The sequence below is a fragment of the Chlorocebus sabaeus genome, chromosome 13 (assembly GCF_047675955.1).
Source record: "Chlorocebus sabaeus isolate Y175 chromosome 13, mChlSab1.0.hap1, whole genome shotgun sequence".
NCBI classification, from domain to species: Eukaryota; Metazoa; Chordata; class Mammalia; order Primates; family Cercopithecidae; genus Chlorocebus; species Chlorocebus sabaeus.
Window position 1 is genome coordinate 15,837,945 of NC_132916.1, and position 20,444 is coordinate 15,858,388.

A 20,444-nucleotide genomic window follows, 5' to 3' on the forward strand; every position below is an offset into this window, starting at 1 on the left:
CCCAAACAAGAGTTTTAAGGTTAGAAATTGAATGTATCTTTTTTTAACCACAGTATACTATTTTATTATAATTTTGTAAAGTCTTCAATAGGATGACTTCTATATTTTATTTACACCAAACCCTACCCATTACAATCAACACTTTGATTTTTAAGACACAAAAATAATCTGGTATTTAAAATTAGGCATCATCTTTGAAAAACTGTCACATGGACTTTCCTATACTGCTGGAGATGAGTCTGTATTATTATCTGTGCTCGGTATACAGAAAAACTAGTATTTGTACCTTGTGTCCTGAAAGCTTAATTACTGCACACTGTAAGAAACAACAGATCCAAAGATGTTCTAACTAACTGAATCTCCCTTCAACTTTATCTTCGAAATACGGTCTTTTTCTTAAAACTCTGTTTTAACAATCTTAATTTTCCTGAGAAGGTTGAAAATACACTTGCTCACAATACAACTTATGAGTTCCATGGCACTCATAAAAGTGAAGAGACCAGATGTAAGACAGTAACTCCTAGTGTTTGTCAGCATTGTTAACAAGGAAAGTGATCTGCAGAGAAACTTATGTCTTTAAATATCCCCCAGCCGGCACAGTGGCCCCCAACTGTAATCCCAGCTACTTGGGAGGCTGAGGTGGGAGGATCATTTGAGCCCAGGAGTTCAAGGCTGAAGCGAGCTATGATTGTACCACTGCACTCCAGACTGTATGATAGCAGAATCATTAAAAACAACAACAAACCAAAAACCTCCCGAGATACAAAACTATAAAACTGTGCCCTAGAAAGCTCTCTTTTTCCTACAATCACAAAGTGACTGAAGCACCTTTATGTGCAGCTCACAGAACTGAATCTGCACTTAGCAATATTTTCCTTAAGAGAGCTAATGCATCTCAACATGAGTATCACTCTAAAATATGCTGAAACAACAATCTCAGATATGACAGATTCTCACCTGTGATAAACCTCAAAATCTGCACATTTTCAAAAATGTAACATTTTCTATTAGACAGAAGCCAACTTTGGTCATAATCAGTTTCACTATGGCTAAATAAAACCCCTGGAGGCTCTACAACCATTTGAAGTTAACTTGAGTATGAAAAGAGAAGTGCTTTGGATACATGACCAATTAATTATCTTCCAAACAGAGAAAATTCAAGCTGAATTCTCTTTCAGATCTGCTACATGTACTAATGAAAGGACAAAAAAAAAAAGATTCCATATTCCAAAGACCAATGTGGGTGACATCATTCAAATGTATCTCTAACTGCAACCTGACCTGCACACTTGACGCCTCATTTGATGGTCTAAGATAGGGAGCATTTAGAAAAAGCCCATGAGCTTTACCCAAAATCTGACTCCAAAAATAATATGCAGGCCTATATCCAAGTAGGCAAACACATTTACTGAAGGCAATCATGTTCACACAGCAATCATGGTCATCTCTACAGCTGTTACGTCTCTATTCTCCCAAAGGAAATAAAAATGATTTGGAAACATGCCAAAGAGCAGTCTAGACACAAATAATTCAATTATAGTTAGCAAATCTAAGGCTTTCAATACCCAGCTCACATCTTAGGCTACAGACAGAAAAACAACTCTGTATCTATTGTTACAAGTTATTAAGTCAAATTACTTCAGAGCCAACATTAAGCAAATCAGATTTCATTACACTAGACACTTCAATTAATTAAAAATACTAGGTTTGAACTCACTGACTGGGTCAAGTTCCAAAGTGAAATTATTTGAGAGACTGTTTTTGTGGTTTATTTCATTGTTTTGAGACAGAGTCTCGCTCTGTCACCCAGGTTGGAGCCCAGTGGTGCCATCACAGGTCACTGCAGCCTTGAACTCCTGTGCTCAAGCAATCCTCCCACCTCAGCCTCCCAAACAGCTGGTACTATAGGTGCACACTACCACTCCTGGCTAATTTTAAAGTTGCTTTTAGTAGACAGGGTCTCACTATGTTGCCTAACCTGGTCTTGAACTCCTGGCCTCAAATGATCTGCCTGCCTTGGCCTCTCAAAAGTGTTAGGATTACAGGCGTGAGCCGTAGTGCCCAGGCTGTTTTTACATTTCTTAACAATATGGATCTAATCTTTTAAATAAAAGTCAGAAAGGCCATATGCATTGATTTCCATGTTCACAGGATATTTTAGTCTAATACATTTGGAACACATTAGATATTCATCTCTGGGCCCATTATTTCATAAACACAAAAACTTGATTTCAAAAAAAATCTGGATATATTAAGGTGGTAAACAATGCTTGTGCTTTTCTAAAACAATCTTTGTACTGGGTTCTCACTAGTTTTGTTTTCTTTTGAAAATAACACAAATATATGAGTCCTTTTCTGACTTCTTTTCAATTCTGTTCCCTTATAAAATTTCTTCAAAGCAGTTCAATAAAAATAAATTGCCCCTTTAACATTTTTTAAATAAAGTTTTAACATCTGAAAAAAATTAATGGGTTTAAAGGCCATGTATTAGTATGTTTTTAACAATGATTTAAAACAATTTTGACAAGGTCAAAACTAAAACAATTGGCAAAAGTTGCAGTTATTCCATTTAACATCTCCATTAAGGATTCCTTTCCCTATACAGAGGTGAAAAGGCTAAAATATCATTAGGGCATTATGACATCAATAAAATTTAGAGCTAATAAGTTTTCTATATTCCTTTAAAAATACTAACACAGGAACATAAACATGTGACTGATTAAGTTGTGCAAGATGTGATTTTTGCATCTCAAGGCAAGTGAAGACAAAGAATGGTATTGGTATGGTGTGAATCAAGGGGCAGTAACATGTAACAATTCACAAATCATCCTAAGTACTAAATTGTACAGTACAAACTAAAAGGACACTGCAAACTAACATTAACGACTGTTAATAAAGGCATACAATTTGATGTGGTAAATTGCTCCATGATCAGCATTGAAGAATAGGTTTCAGATCTAATGCTAAAACTGTGACTTACAGTGGCTGCCTGGAGAAATGTGAAAAATATTGGCTAAGCAGTAGAGTTCTGGGATAGATTAATGGTATATGCCACAGCTGTGAGATAGAGCATATCTGTCTCTTGGGAGAAGGTGAGAAATGTTGGTGCACCTTTTACGTTTTTTTTTTCAAGGATCTAGACAAAAACTAGAGTGTGGTAGCACAAGAAGGTAAGTTCCAATACTGATGGACATTACAAGGTTAACTTTCCCCAGGCTCAGGGTTTTTCTGTTGTTCAAGTTGTGGGAAAGGAAGTATGTGACTCCGTCCTTTGGGGCTTGAAAGATTCTTAACTACAGATGAAAACTAAGAGCAGAAGGATTTGGGAAAGCCAGAAGCAAAGGTGTTGGGGTCTCAATAGCCCTGTTACAGAGGTAAATTACAGATTGTACTGTCTTTTGAAAGCAGAAGGGTAGAGCAATCATTAGGGTGGCACAAAGGCATTGAGAGTGCTATGTATTCTCATTTACTCAGTAAGTTGTAATATTAAAGAAGGCCCAAGGGTGTGCATCAGGCTGTATGGGTAGGAGTATCCTAGAGGTTTTTCTTTCCTGGGCTTAATTCCCCAACCAGATAAGTAACTTGATTTTTAAGATTTTGGGTTTTTAAAAAAATCACCCCAAGAAACCTTCTGTTTAACATGCCCTATATGTACTCTTAATATACAACTAGCGGAACGTTATTTTTATTCCCATGAATCAATCCTGAACATGCGTACTGACTCATTGAAAAAAAGTACTTCACTTTGCATTCATCAGCATGATACAGAGGAGTTGAGAATAGTGGTTAACAAACCATCATATCCAATAGTAAGTCCATAAAATAGCTTTCTTTAAAAAGTCACAAAAAAGCACAATAGAAGAAAGGTTTCTCCTTGCTTGAAACATTGACTCGAAAAGGTCGAAGGCCAATAGTGGACACATGCCTGTCCACTGCTTTTTCACTCTCAGCCATGGGTACATCTGCTCTCTCTCGGAAGCCTTGTACAGTCTCAATGAACTTTTGGCAGCTGGTCCAAACAAAGTAGATAAAGCAAATCCCCAAAATGAACCACAGTACCCAAGCAACTAAGAGCACTGGGTACTAATTTGAAAGAGCACTGTTAGGCTATAATAAATCAGAATATGAATCAATGACTCAAAAATGACTGAAGGCTAGTATATTTTTTAGCCAGCTCTCAGTAGTATTACTGCTTTGAAAATTATAGGTGGTTCTCTTGCTTACTCTCCTCTACACTGAGTATACATTTAGTATTAATCTCTGATTACTGGAGAATTTACAGATATCATTATTCTGTATTTATTGAGACAGGGTCTCCCTCTGTTGCCTAGGCTAGAGTGCACAAACATGGCTCACTGCAGCCTTAACCTCCTGCGCTTAAGTGATCCTCCCACCTCAGCCTCCCGAGTAGTTGAGATTACAGGTGCACACCACCATGACTGGCTAATTTTTCCATTTTTTGTAGAGACGGGGTTTCATCATGTTGCCTAGGCTGGTCTCAAACTCGTAAGCTCAAGTGATCTGCCCACTTCAGCCTCCCAAAGTCCTGGGATTACAGGCATGAGCCACCACCCCGCCCAGATGTCATTATACTAATGAAGACTGAGTTGTTCCTGATGAGAAAACGTATCAGGCTTCAACGATCTAGTTCTTGCTCTCCCTGTAAGTGGACTGAAGTGAAAACGGTTTGATAGTCTTTTGACCCAGAAAATGCCACAAAACCATGCAAATCAAGAGTTTCAGGTTGTTATGTTCACTCAAGAACACTCGTGAAAATGCCCAGGCCATTAAAGGCAGGCATATACAAAAAGATCACCAAGTTATCTGAAAGATGTCACTTTACAGAAACAATGTGTACCATTTTGACATTACAGGGTGGAGTTGGTAGGCGTGCCCAGGCCAAACAATGGGCTAGACACAGGGCTGGTGGCCCCAAAAAAATGTTAATTCTTCCTGCACATGTTTAAATACCCAAGGAGTAACACTGCACTCAAGGGTTTAGATGTAAATTCTCCAGTCACTGAACACACCCAGGTGAATGAAACACCCAAGATGTGCTAGCCACTGTCCTTTCAGAGAGCTCACAGTCAGATTAATTTGTATGTAAGCTCCCTCGGCTACACAGAGATGATCCTCGCGGGAAAGAAATTATTCCTAAACCACAATTGTTCCATGGCTGCACAGAAAAAAAAGACATCCCAGAAGAAACTGACGAAACAAAACTTACGACACTGGCATACATTCAGAATAAAATGTATGCATATATAAGTAAAAAAAAAAAAAAAAAACCTAAATGCTGCGAATTTGGTAAACAGATGTGAGACTTACGTAGAGAAAGATGTTACTGGTTTTAAGTTGTCTGATTCCTGAGAGAATACTCAAGGCACCGTAATAAAAAAAAAGATCAAAAGAAAATCTACAAGGCTTACTTGAAGGTTAAGGATAAGGTATAGAACACGCATATGCACGCATGCATATATGTGTATGTGTCTACAGACACATGTATTTCCAACTATGAGCTGTATTAGAATATTAGAAACTAATTTGAAATGTTAAGCTAAAAATGTAAATAGCCAAGGGAGAAACAAAAGTAAAGTCAGATTACTCGTTGAGCAATTAAAAGTCCTTATCATGAAAAATTAACCTGGCTCAGGCCAGGTGTGGTGGTTCACACCTGTAATCCCAGCACTTTGGGACACCGAGGTAGACAGATCGCTTGAGGTCCGGAGTTCGAGACCAGCCTCGCCAACATGCTGAAACTCCGTCTCTACTAAAAATACAAAAATTAGCTGGGCGTGGTGGTGCATGCTTGTAAACCCAGCTGCTCAAGACGCTGAGGCATGAGAATCTCTTGAACCTGGGAGGCGGAGGTTGCAGTGAGCCAAGATCATGCCACTGCACTCCAGCCTGGGCGACAGTGTGAGACTCCATCTCAAAAAAAAAAAAATAAATAAAAAACAACCCTGCTCACCCATTCCCAGCTGGAATAGATGCTCTTGTTCAGTGTGCCTAGGTAGGTTTTTTACAAACAACTAGACAAAAGGCAGTGTTCCATAATTACTTTCTTTTTCCACCAGGTCACCAGGCACTTGAAGCTACAAAAAGGAATGAAGAGCAATCGTAACTGCTTAGAACAAAGGGAAAAGTGGCAAAGTATTCCTCTGGAAAAGCAAAAACAAAAATACCCACAAAATACCTGAAAGGACTTAATGACTAACCACAAAGTGTTAGCCTCATTCAATTATATGAATGTAGATATCATGACTGTGCAAGATACGGCAATACGATTCCTACATATCCTCTTAAAATCACTTCCACCTGATGCTTGGTGGCTTAGAAAAATACTAAGGTCATACTCTTGTTTACAGTCATTGGATAACTAGAATACTAACACAGCTAAAGAGGTTGATTGGGACAAAAAACCTAGTGTTTTTATTTCCATAACTTGTAATGAACCCTCCCCCACATCAGAATTTCTCCATCCATTAACACACACACCCTTACTATTAAGTGAAACGTGAGGGCAACAATATTATCCCCGAAAAAGTCCACCTGTTATGTTTTTAAGCTCTGATAAGAAATTAAATGACTGCTTTACATTTAAAAGTACAGATAAGTATCATCGTTGGGGCTCTGTGGTTCCTACTGGGGCCATGATCCCTACTGTTTCCCTAAACCGTCTATTACGAATGACTAGATTCCAGTATTAGAATATACGTATCTAGAATCCCTACACTTCATAACTGCACAGATTTTGCTATCAGTGCTAGTTAAATAAGTTCATTTCTCTCCCCAAATAGATACCTCTTTTAAGGTCTCAAATTTTGACAGACTTTGGGATAAAATGGCTCTAAACATGCTTTGCAAATTCTCTGTATCATATGGAGAAGTATAACAACCTTTAAAAACTGTCTAAATATGGTGTTTCATACAATGGACTGAGTCAGACACAATTTAAGGAAATGGTTATTTCAGTGATTACTTCTTTATCATGAATATTTTCATGGGAAAAAGATATCTCTTTTTTCCATTTCAAAAGAATCGGCCTCTTTCAAGTCCCACGGAAAAAAATCTCTTAAAACTTTCCTACTTAATTGAGTAAGAAAATCAGCTACACTGTCTTTAACCAGTAAATTATTACTATCTCGACATATTTAGACAATTAACAAAAGGAAGGAAACTTTCTAATCATTTTTCCTGAAATTACATCACAGTCATCTCTCCGTGATAGACCCACCACCTGAGATGACAGGAAGCAGGTCAACAGCCTAGTGAATTAGACAGCTGTGTCGAAAGGTTGGTACTAAGGACCAGAAACACAAATAGAGCTCAAAAAGTTGAGGCTTTGGAGATAGAACTATACAACTCCATTTTTCTCCAAACTTTGGGTTGTATACTCAAATTTGCATACCTAATTCCTTAACTGGTTGCAATTAATCTACAACACTTAGATGTCCCAGTCTCCAATAGCCATTATTGATAATTAAAGCAACAGCGAATACCTACATAGTACCATGTGCCAAGCAGTGTTTTAATTGCTTTGGTGCTCTTCAAAAACAAAACAAAACAAAAAGCAGAATCCTCCATTCAGATTTCTATATAAGTTATAGGGGGCCGGACGCGGTGGCTCACACCTATAATCCCAGCACACTGGGGGACTGAGGTGGGCGGATCACAAAGTCAGGAGGTCGAGACCAGTCTGGCCATATGGTGAAACTTCGTCTCTACTAAAAATACAAAAATTAGCAGGGCATGGTGGTGCGTGCCTGTAGTCCCGGCTACTTGGGAGGCTGAGGCAGAAGAATTGCTTGAACCCAGGAGGCGGAGGCTGCAGTGAACCGAGATCGCGCCATTGCACTCCAGCCTGGGTGACGGAGCGAGACCATCTCAAAAAACAAAAAACAAAAAACAAAAAAAAAACCTTATAGGGGTCCTTGTTAAAAGGCACCTACTTAGTAAGGATCTATATACTTACATAAGTTGGATTTCAGTCAGACCCAAAGCTGTTTTTTACTTAATCAAATAAATTTTGCTAGCTAAACTGTGAGAAAATGTAAAAAAGTATTAACCTTCTAATATATAAAATATTGAACAAATTGGTTAATTTATTTGGTAAATAAAACAACCATTTCTAATATGACACTGAAATGGCAAAATGACAGCCACATCACACTAGGGAGAAAATTTTAATAAGCAGACAAAACAAAATGCTAACATTGTCCATTCTTTCAAAGCACTGACATACAGAAGTGAAAAGATACAACTTACTGCACATTTTCAGGGTAGCTATGTTTACTGAAGTCTAAAAACTCCACCTTTAAAAGTATTATTTCCGGATGGAAGAAAAATCCACAGTAACTAGTTTTTTTATGTAATACTAATATTATTGGGTTTTCTTTGCAAATTCCTTTAGTTCAAGTATTACCAAAGAAACATAGACGTATGGACATTACAAATTCAGCTAAAAAATTAGGTAGTGCTGACTATCCTGTTTAATGGTCATATATGTATTAGGTATTTAAATTTCATAACAAAATAATTTTAAAATGGAATTTCTAGAAAGATGCATTTTGTCACTCTACAGTGTGCCTGCCTCTTCCACTGTGTTGTGTGTTTAAGATGTTTGTCAATTTACCCAATTTTGTCATAGGCTGTTATCAACTGAATTGTGTCCTCTCACCCCCAAAATATCTGTTAAAATCTTAACTACCGTGTCTGAAAATGTAACCTTATTTGGAAATAAGGTCATGGTAGATGTAATTAAGATGAGACCACACTGGAATAGGGTAGGCTCCTAAACGAATATAACTGATGTCCTCATAAGCAAAGGAAAACTCGAACACAGACATGCACAGAGGTAAGATGAAGCAAAAACATACGAGGAAAGGCAGCTGCAGGGTGATGGAGGCAGATACTGGCGTGATGCATCTACAAGCCAAGAACACCAAGGACTGCTGAGAAATGCCACAAGTTTGGAAGGAAGGAAGGAAGGATTCTCCTCTAGAGCCTTCATAGAGCATCACCCTGCTGGCACCTTGATTTTGGACTTCTGGCCTCTGGAATTGTGAGAGAATAAATGTTGTGTTAAGTTACCCAGTTTTTTCTATGTTGTTGGAGAAGGCCCAGGAAACTAATTACACACACCATCTCTTAAAATCTACCATTCTAATAAAGCATCTTTTACGGTAAAGCACTGAAGTCAGCAAAACCTGGGTTCAAATACCTATGCAAATCAAAAGCTGTGTAACCAACCATAGGCATCTTTTGAATTCGCCTCTTTACTTGTAAAGAAAAGATAACAAAGCCTACCAAAGAGGGTATTTCTGAAATATATTTTGTAGAATGCCTGCCACACTACAGGTTCAAGTCTCTCCACCCTCAAAACCCTCTCTCCTTGTAGGGAGAGTGCATTAAACCTATGGTAACAGACTATTTCGCTAGCCAAAATGTATGAAAACAGAGGGAGGGCTGTAATTAAAATATTCAATAAATTTTACTGAAACCCTTGCTAACGTATAAACTTAGTTCAGTAATAAAGACTCGTTATTAAAAAATGCTTGTTCATGTGCAAGAACATTTCATGTAATAAGCAAGATAATTACTTTTACGAAGATTAGTGGAAATATAACTCATAAACTTGATAAACACATTCTCCAATGTGGGGATTAGGTAAGAATACGGCCACAATGGTCAAGAGTCATCTGTCCAAGGACTCTTGAAAAAAGTTATCAAAGGCCAGCATCATGACATGCTGTGGATTAAACCTTATATGAAGATAAAGTTTAGTGACCTGAATAGAAGACTTGAAAAAAAAATAAAACAAAATCAGGTTATATATTCTAATAAGGTAAAAGAACTGTAAATTATCCACTGCCACCAAGGACAAAGACTAGTTTCTAAACTCTTCATATGAATGCAAGTGGTGAATAAACACTAACACTAAATGCTTACTATGTGTAAAAATGACACATTGTTTAATTCAAGCTATGGAATATTCCTAAAATAGGAGTTTTATGCACAAGAAAATGGTACTAAGTTTCAGTTATACATGCAGTATATAAATGTTAAATTTTGGAAAGAAGCTGCCAAAACCAAATCCTAAAATATAGATTTGTAAGCAATCACTGGCTCTGCTTTACCAAGCATTTTAAAAGATATAAGGAGTGTTAAATTTTATTTAATTTGCAGGAAAAAAGTGTATTCAAAAAGAAATCTTAACATAAATGCCTGCCTCCAAAATAGCCAGTTATTAAGAAATTTAAAAATATTATGCCATGGTATAACTTTAAGGGGGGAAAAAAAAAAACTATCATGAAAATAGGGACCAGGTGCCTATAGGGGCTCATGCCTATAATCCCAGCATGTTGGGAGGCAGAGGCAGAGGCAGAGGCAGAAGGGATCACTTGAGCCTGGGAAGAGTTCAAGGCTGCAGTGAGCGATGATCGCACCACTGCACTCCAGCCTGGATGACAGAGCGAGATCCCATCTCAAGAAAGAAAACAAAAAAGAAACAGAAAAAGAAAAATGAAAAAGAAGGGAGATCTAAGAAAATCAAACTTAAGTAATTAGCTATAGGAAAAGGAGATAGCCCCGTCTATGTTTGTAACAATGAAAATAATTTAGTGGTTAACTGTGGCTGTAAACATACAGCTGGTTGGGTTATGTTTTTCTGCATATACATTGCCTAATATCTGGTGAGCCTCTATCACGTCAGGCACTTTATCAGATGGTACACACTAATTTTTGAATCTGGTACACAGTGTTTAAATCTTCACTACAATACTTAAAAACTGTGAGTCTGCAAAGTAACTTAAATCTGTGACTTGAGTTTCTTTCCAGAAAAACTGAAGTAATAACTACCTTACAGGATTGTCATAAGGATCATATTGTGCAGGTAATACAATTATTTCAGTTCCTGTCACACAGCATGCGTGCATTTAGTATTAGCTAATATTATCTTTAATAATGAAAATGGCCCCTCAGATTAGCTAATAACAAATCATGTTTAGAGGCTCAGTAACTTGTCCAAAGCCACACATCTAGCTGTTGTTAAAGGCAGTTTTAAAAACCCAAGGGCAATAAAATTTGTGCTATTTTAAAAAGTGTTCCAATAATGTTAAGTCTTTCCATTCCGCTTAGTTTTCTTCCTCAGCTGGTCATTTACAGAACAGAAAGCTTATTTCATAGACTTGAGGCAATTAAATGCTAGAAATGATGTCAGAAATAATCACTGAGTGAAGGGGCAGCAAATGACTTTCAATGCAAACAACAAATCCAATTGATAGTCCTTGCCTGGAATGATGGGGTCAAAAAGGAGCCTGGAGCGCTCTATGAGAAGGATTTGGAGGCTAATTCTGAGAAAGGCAGAAAAATAAAACAAAACAATGATAGCTGCCCACAGGGGTGGGGATGGAAGTGGCGGGAGAGGGTAGGGAACAAAGAACACGGGACGACCAGGTGCTGTATTTCCACCATTGCTGTTCAAATACAATATACTTGAACTATCTATTGAGCTCCATGCAAAAACACTCTCAATAACTGAAGCATCTAACGTCTTCCATACAATATGAAATCAGCCCATTAGCACAATTCCATCCCTTGATATACAATATATATTTTACAAATTAATTAGAATATTTGTTCTGTATCGTGAATAAACTTGACAAGAAGCAGCCCGAGTCATTCTAAGTGTATATATGGGAGCAAAAGAGCCTGATGAAAAAGGAGGAACTTAAGTGGAAGGGACGAAAAATGCCTAAGCAAAGCTCATGCCCAAATAAATCACTGATTTGCATTAGTTTTGACATGCACATCTAAGTAGTCTTACTAATAACATTACTTCTAGACTCTGAACACTTAAAATATTGTTCCAAAGAGATTCTTTCTATAATCAAAACATTTAATTACATGTATCAAGTAAATTTTCCTTGAGGTATTCCATTAAAAAGTTTCACTTGCATAACAAAAAAATACTTCCCTACAAAACCATCTCATATGCTTCCTTCCATCCCTTTCTTGCTATAACTCATCTTTAGATTAATGCTTAAATTTAAGCTGTGATAACTGACTTCTCTACTTTTGATTCATCCTCCAACACCAACTGCCAGTTAACTGTATGCTTTGTTGAAACACTAAACATACTTTCATGTAACTAAAATATCTGGATTTTAAAAAATGTTAAGAATCTCAAGTGCACAGTATAATAAAGACGTATATATTTTAATATATCTAAAATGGTGGTATGTAGGGATTTAAAAAACCATATATACACAGGAAGGTGCGTGTATGCATTTATTTTTTATATATATATATTTATCACCCTCAGGAGATCCTGAATTAGTAAGTCTGTGGTGATCATCCTCTACTCCCCATCCCCCCACCAAAATATTTTCAGAGAGCTCCACAGCTGATTCTGTTATGTATTTCCTGCCTGAGGACCACAGAGAGAGGACATCTCAAATTGCTTTCAATATTTATGTGCCTGTATTTAAAGTATGCCTTTCCACCAAAAGAAAACAATCTGGGTTCCTAATTTTAAAATGTTCTAGTTTTAGAAAGTTTCGCTAGATATCAAGACATCTCTTTTTTAAACCTTCCATTAAAAATTATACTAATATTTTTCTTCAGAAGTAACAAATTTTCAGTGTCTACAATTTGTTAGTTTAAAAGATATCATATATAAAACCACAGGATGAACAACATTAAAGATTTATAATTCTGTGCCACACCATAGTATGACCACTTCAAATAATTTAGACCTTTATTTTGCCTAACTTAAAAATGAATATAAAGATACTTGCCTTTCTATATATTATGTAAGATATTTTTAAAGAGAAATATGTTAAAGTTTTCTTTGTAAGTTAAAAGCCAAGTATTTTATTAATATAGCACCCAATAAAGTAATGAGGATGAAGGCACATAAGGTATAACGAAGTTTTAATATTAGAATTTTCTTGTTCATTACAAGTTGTGCCCATCTAACAAATATATATTATGTTGGATATATATTTACATTAGATAGCTAATATATATATACACAGAACAGAAAGCTTAATAGATATCTTATATATATATATAAGATATAATAGTGAGGAAAAACAAAATATTCTCTAAATCACTTGAGGTGAGGGGTGTGTGTGTGTGTGTGTGTGTGTGTGTGTGTATCGAAGTTTAGACTGGGCTGGGTGTGGTAGCTCACACCTGTAATCCCAGCACTTCGGGAGACCAAGGCGGGTGGATCACGAGGTCAGGAGATCGAGACCATCCTGACCAACACGGTGAACTCCGTCTCTACTAAAAATACAAAAAAAATTAGCCGGGGCATGGTGGCAGGTGCCTGTAGTCCCAGCTACTTGGAAGGCTGAGGCAGGAGAATGGCCTGAACCCGGAAGGCGGAGCTTACAGTGAGCGGAGATCACAGCACTGGGCGACAGAGGGAGACTCCATCTCAAAAAAAAAAAAAAAAAATTTAGACTGGTAGAAAATTTATTCAAATTAACTGAGTAACAGTAAAGTTCATATACTCTCACTAAACTGAAAGTCCATTTCAATAATACTGTATTTATTTGATACTAAGAAACTTCACATTTATCTCTGAATTAGGAATGTATCTATAATCACTAGCATGTCATATTAGAAACACTGTCTACTTCTGAATGGTGTTTCTTACAATCAACGGCACCTTATATCCCACGAAATACAGTGTTTATTTAAAAAGTACTTTTTCAAATTAAAAAGATGACTTCTCCTTTTTAAATTTACAAAACATCCCCTAACCCCCAAACAACCCTAAATGTGTGGCTCCTTAAACTATAATATTTCATATGAGAGAAAAATGGCAAATAAATTTAATGAAGCAACTAAACTCTCAGGACAAAAGGAACTGCTCTGGTAAGAACGCAATAGCTTAAATAATGAATGCATTTTTATCAATTAAATACTATATGGAGTTACTTCCAGAGTTTTAAATAATTTCACACTTCTAGTATTTTCATCTTCCGATACTTTCAAATTATTTGTCTACCCTTTATTGAAGTAAAATTAAAATAAAGGAACATTCTACCTATAATATGATGCAAAATAAGTTTCTATCAGTGTATGCATTTATGCTAAGACCACAAGTTAATGTTTAATGAAATGTTTAAATACAGACAAAAATGTAAAAATCAGGGGTTCTGTTTGCTAATACTGCAGAAAGGCATATCATTCTAACATGTCACAAATTAAAACACTACGTGATTTGGTGTCTAGTTATCACTGCTTGCAACACTTCAAACCAATGTATTAAAGTGGTTAGGTTACTCCTTGCACATTTCTAATTGCTACTATTCTAGTGACAGAACTGTGACCAAAAGCATAAAAAATGTGATAGGTCCTATGCCAAATGTATCAAAGTAAGATAATTAACTTTTCTCCCCATCATTTAAAAAATGGCAAATGCAATTATGAGTTTTGAAAATTCTGAATGAAGATAATCTCCTTTCACTTAAATTCTATACAACAAAAAACAAGGACATAAGAACAAGCACATGATAACTTCTTTCAACTATTTTAAAAGAGTGTCATCACACATTTCCAAGACTGGTTTCTAGATACGGCAAGGATAACTGGTTAGGTAACTTTCACCACTACAATCTTCAAACCAGTGCAATGCTTGTACTTTTTTTTTTTTTTTTTAAGTACACACATGAAGGCCCAACAGTGATAAAAAGCTTGGCATCGAAAATCACTAGAAAGTCTTATGCTTTTTATTGCTACTTAATCCAAGTGACTGTCACTTAATTTTAATAATGGTAAACACAACTAAACTAGTTTGAGAGAAATCTCAGCCAATACAATTTCCTTAAGGGCAAAGCCAATATTTCCTGAACATTAAAACTTTGCATCCATGTAAAAGTTTTTCATTACCCTAAGGAAAAAAGAGCTGAAACCAACTCAAATTGTTGATTGAATTGAATTACCTTGGAAATAAATACCATTTAAATATTTTTACTCTTTACTTTTCTAAATAACTAAATACTATACTATCTCTGTTCAGAACTTGTAAGTCATCTTTTATTTGTGGCCAGGAACCTTAAAGTTTTTATAGCTCTCCAGGTCATCAGAGCTAGGCAAGACCAATCCAATTTTAAATGTCTGGTGTATTCTATCATTTCTTGGAGCTATCTTTGCTTAGAAATTTTGGATAAACAGAGCAAATGATGAATTGCTGGGAAGGCACTGGAAACAAAATGACTATTCATAGAACCAAATAAAAGCCTTCCATTAGAAACTAAAAAACACCAATGGTGTTATATCTGTGTATGTAAGTAAAACCCAAACGAGAACAAACAGCAAATAAAAATTAAAAGCAAAAACAAACAGGAAGCCAACCCCCAATTTTTTCCTACTCAGTTTACCTTGGAGGCTACAGTGTTATCCAGAGTCCTACAAAACACATGATGGGTATTCTGTTCCTGGTATACATACTAATGTCTTTAAGTCCACCAGCACCACTACACATTCTGTGTAATTAAGAAATTAACTCCAGGCACGTGACCAGTGAGTACTTTAGTGTCAGTACTACCTATGCAGAATAGCAAATATAGTGTGAAACAAAGCAATTCAAGCATTTATGTGAAATTGGGCTCCATGCTAAAACTTGCTTCCTGCTTATCTATATTAAAAATAGAACTGCCAAACTACCAATGTATCTCTTTATAATATCTCTTACTTTACCTTCATCAAGACTAAGAGCTTTAACTATAACCCATGTTAATTACCCACATTTCTCCAATTTTCTACCAGACTTTAAAGAATATTTTATTATCTAAACTTTTTCAACTTTCTATTTTCTCTGTATGAGCATGAAGACGGACATACAGAGAAACAGAAAAAAGCTACACGACTTCCACAATAAACATACACAGATACCATACACATACTGAGGAGGCTGCATGATTTTATATCAAAGTACATGCTTTTTCCACCACATAGTTCTTCATTGTTGTTACGATAGAAAGCTTTTGCAAAATATAAGCACATGCTAGTAATAATTCAAGGTTTTAAGAATTTATAGGTTAAAAAAATACAATTCCTAGAACACTGTTATCAAACAAATAAGTTTTATTGGCATCTAAAAACAAAATTCACCCAACATTGAAACGTACTTTAATATTTACGTTGTTGTTTTCTTGTGTCTTTTTTACTCACTGCAGTATGAGGAACAAATCACAAACACTTACTTTGGAGAAACAGAGACCATAGCGTAGATTTTACAAAATCACTTTTTTAAATCTCTGTATTGTGCTCCTCAAATACCTAGAGCCAGTCTTTGCATAAAATATCACAGCTTTATCTATAACCTTAAAATTCTGCAGCAGCCTAAAGATATGGATAAGATATACCACCACTTGCTATTCTGAAATATATCTATTACCATATCCAACCTAATGATAGTTATCTAAAAAATTCTTTCTTCCATAGGAAGTCTCTGACAAGCTGTTATTCATTTCCTTGACGTTAAAAGAATCTGGGGCCAACATTTATATTTTATCAGAAAAATAAAAAAAAAGTTTACCTACCATGTTCATATTAAGAACAATGTCTATACAAGTCAGTTGTACAATTATTTTAAGAGAAAGGTGAACATGAACATCAGATTAACTTAATTCTGGCAGACAAAAGTGAACAACTATGGTCCAGTCAGCCATTATCTATTACAGAGAGATGACAACTTTACAAAAGGTATCTTTTACCTACTGAGTGATGATTATGTCCCCTCAGTTTCTGTGCTTTCTACCACTGGTTCACTTTCTATATCAGCAACTGTGTCACTCTTCTCCTTGTTTATTTCATTTGAAGATGTCAGTTTTTCATAAAGTTCAGGATCATTCTGTACTGGTATAGGTGGTGGCTGAGCATGTCTCTCTGTATTTTCACCATTAACCTGAGGCACATTATCACCTTTTCGTTGAGAAGTGGCCCCTTCAAAATAATCAAAAACCCGAGCATGAGGAGGGGGAACCCAAGTGTTTTGAATTCTGTCTCGTCCAAGACGATTTCCGTTCATTTCTCTGCAGAAATCAAAATCTCTGTCATCCCTATCCCTTTGCCTCTCCCAGGGTCTTCTGCGGTCATCAAAATCTCTGTGAACTTCTTGTCCAAATCCTCGGTTCCAAGGACCACTTCTAGGATCAAATCGATAGTTTCCAGACCGAAATCTACCTCTTTCTTCATGTAAGCCTTTTGGACCACCATAGACCGGTAGAACCCGATGCTCTCTCTCATCAAAATCTCCTCTATGCCCCCAGGGCTTCTCAGGATTAAAGCCAAAGTGGTCTCTTCGACCAAGATGATCTATACCTGGCCTCACAAGATTCTCTCTTATATCTACAGGAGGTCTTCCAAAATGATCCCTACCATCTAGTGGAGGCCGTCCAGGACCTTCTCTTGGATCTATAGGCCGCCCAACCACATCTCTAACATCCACAGGGGGAGGTCTACTAATGCTTTCCCTGGTTTCTATAGGGGGAAACCGGTAATCTCTATCTCCTTCCTGTTGAATGTTATCATTCCCAAGTGGTATCCTTTTTTCTGGGTTAGCAACATTGTCTATGCTTTGTCTTCCAGGAGCTAAAAAAGGTCTTTCTGGCTGACTAAAAATATCTCCTGGAGGAAAAGGTCCACGGGGTGGTGGATGAAGAGCTGAATCAAGTACCGATGGGGGTGGGATTCCCCGCTGGGGTGGAATTCCAGGCTGTATTAAAGGGAATCTTGGCCCAGGTGCCTGTGGTATTAGTCCTGGACGAATGTCTAACATTGGCATTGTGGGCATCCTTTGATTAGGGATACTTAAAGGGGGTAAGTTTTGAGGTCCAGCTGGTGGCTGTGTTCCCAGAAGTCCCGAAGTATTTGGAACATTTGGTGGCTGTACTCCTACAAGTCCAGAATTGTTAGGTATATTTGGGGGTAGCACTCCCAAAAGTCCAGAACCACTTGACACACTGGGTGGCTGTATTCCCAATATTCCAGAGTTATTTAGAATATTTGGTGGTTGGGCTCCAATAATCCCAGAACTACTGGAAACATTAGATGGCCGGACCCCAAGAATTTCAGAATTACTTGATACATTTGGTCTTTGGACTCCCAGAATTCCAGAATTGCTTGTCACATTTGGTGGCTGTCCTCCTAAAATTGCAGCATTACTTGAAATATCATTTGGAATCACTAAAAAAAAAAAAGAAAAAACTCAAAATAACAGTCAAAAGTTTCCAATAATTTTAGCTTAATCAGCTACTTGTATCCCCCAGTAATCAAGGTACATTAGCTACTACATGAAATCTTTTTAAGTTAAACAAAAATGTCAGGTATTATACTGATTTTCCACCTTTAATAAAAACCTTTCTAAACCATAATTTTTTTTTTTTTTTTAAAGAACACAAGTGGAGATTTAAAAGGCTTTAGGACAGGAAAGAAAAGAAAGGGAAGCACACTTGGAAGAGACTCAAATAGGCATCAAGGTCAAGTGCCTCTAAACCATAATTCTTAATGTACCAACAATGAGACTACAGAAAAAGGACTTACTGCTTTCAAACACCATATTTATCTTCTAGAGCTAGCTGGATCATACCTATTAGAAGTAAGTTCCTGGTAGAAGTTACTTACACCCAATACATGTTCATTTTTATCTTCCTGTAAGTATACAGATTTTGTGTAATATTATTTTGACAACACATTGAAGTAGTTCCAATAAGACGAAAAAAAAGGGGTGGTGGTGTGAGGGTCTTAATGGAAACGTACTGAAATCTAGATTATCCTGAAGAGAAGGCCACTTTTTTCAAACAGAAATTTTAGGACATAGTGATCTCTTTTTTAAAAAGTGCAATATTTCAGCATTTGTAGATTGAAGTGGTTACAAATGCATGCTACCCCAGAATTAAACAACAAATACAGAGAGGCAACCTAGCTTAGACTTAATTTTTTTTAATTTTATTATTATTTACCTGATCTGGTGTTTTCACCAGAAGAAATCTGGTGGTCTATCAGATGAGGTACTTTTTCTTCAGGCTCTGCCTGTTTAGTTGGAGCATTAAAAACATTTCCAGCTGGCAGAGCGGAAGTAGCAAGATTGCTGGCAACAGAGCCACCCGGTATAACAAGGCTACCAAATCCAACATCTTTCACAGTTTCCGGGGTCATGGATAATGACGGCTGCACTAAAGCTGTTTAAAGAGGAGAAAAACATATTTCAGATTTAATGAGTCAATTCATGTGCTAAGTTTTCTGGCAGTTTGAGTATTTAATTTATAATGGCATCTCTGTATTACTAAGCACACTATATATAATAACCAATGCTCAAATGAGTCATCATGAAGAGGCTAAATTACATTTAGAAAGCTTTATCCAAAAATAGGGAAAACTAACAATTTTCAGAAATATTTCACCAAAAATGTTAAGACCAGCACTCAAAAAAAGTAAATTCTAGTAACAAAAAAATTAATAATTTTCTAGGAATGCCAGATAAGTGAATGTCTAAACATACAGAAATGACTAGTGCAGACTGAAATGTATGAGTATGAAAATCTGCCCAATCCCCCTACAATTACAATGTACTAAGGTCCTAACATTCATTTAACATTACCTTTTGTCAAATGAAGTTAGAAACTCATCAGATGAGAATACATAAGGTGGATTACAAATATGAAGCTATAAACTTTCCATCTTAAAGAACGGGTAGAGATATCCCTAACTGCATTTGTCACACATATTAAAAAACACAACCAGAGGAATACAAAATAATTACACAATTAAAATTTTTAGTACAATTTATGTCACTTAGAATACTGTAAAATCATACTTGTAGAACTTAGGAAATGTTTTATCTTCATATGTAACTCTAGATTACCCGGGAAAAACTGTTAGCATACAAGAGCTACAAAAATAAAACCATCTGTGGTCATGTATGAGAATTAAGAGAATTAAATGAGACAGCAAAGGCAATTGGGATAGCATCTGGCACACAACTATTTCTCTTTTTCCATTAATTGACTACAGATTTTCCAAAATTAGTGAACTAGGAAAAAATTGGGAGGTGGGCTCTCGTTACGCTCTGTGAATAGTGAATTCAGAAATGACTTCTGAACACTTTGTCTAATTTTCAGAAAGAAGAAACAACTCTTCCTAATGAACCAACAACAACAAAAAGAAAGACTTTTAAACCTATCTTTTTTTTTGAGATGGAGTCTTGCTCGGTTGGCCAGGTTAGAGTGCAGTAGCGTGATCTCAGCAAGTGATTCTCCTGCCTCAGCCTCCCGAGTAGCTGGGATTACAGGCGTGAGCCACCACACCAGGCTAATTTTTGTATTTTTAGTGGAGACAGGGTTTCACCATGATGGCCAGGTTGGTCTTGAACTCCTGATCTCAGGTGATCTACCTGCCTAGGCCTCCCAAAGTGCTGGGATTAC

The 20,444-nt window shown here is 36.5% G+C and overlaps 1 protein-coding gene across 13 annotated transcripts in view; it reads right to left on the minus strand.

Annotated features, from left to right (window-relative positions):
* The window catches only part of SCAF8 (SR-related CTD associated factor 8), a 227,473-nt gene that overhangs the window by 112,272 nt on the left and 94,757 nt on the right, over positions 1-20,444 (minus strand). For 7 of the 13 annotated variants that reach the window (XR_012095005.1, XR_005241337.2, XR_012095006.1 and 4 more), the window contains exons 20-21: positions 18,984-19,202; positions 16,737-18,207 (exon numbers count right to left, since the gene is read on the minus strand). Coding sequence is in view for 7 of the 13 variants with exons in the window: in XM_008007654.3 (XP_008005845.1) it covers positions 16,751-18,207; positions 18,984-19,202 (1,676 nt within the window). In the remaining 6 variants the exon portion in view is untranslated. Of the gene's footprint in view, positions 1-16,086; positions 18,208-18,983; positions 19,203-20,444 lie in introns of those variants that run through there. The other 6 variants (XM_073022317.1, XM_038001136.2, XM_008007658.3 and 3 more) reach the window with 1 other exon arrangement.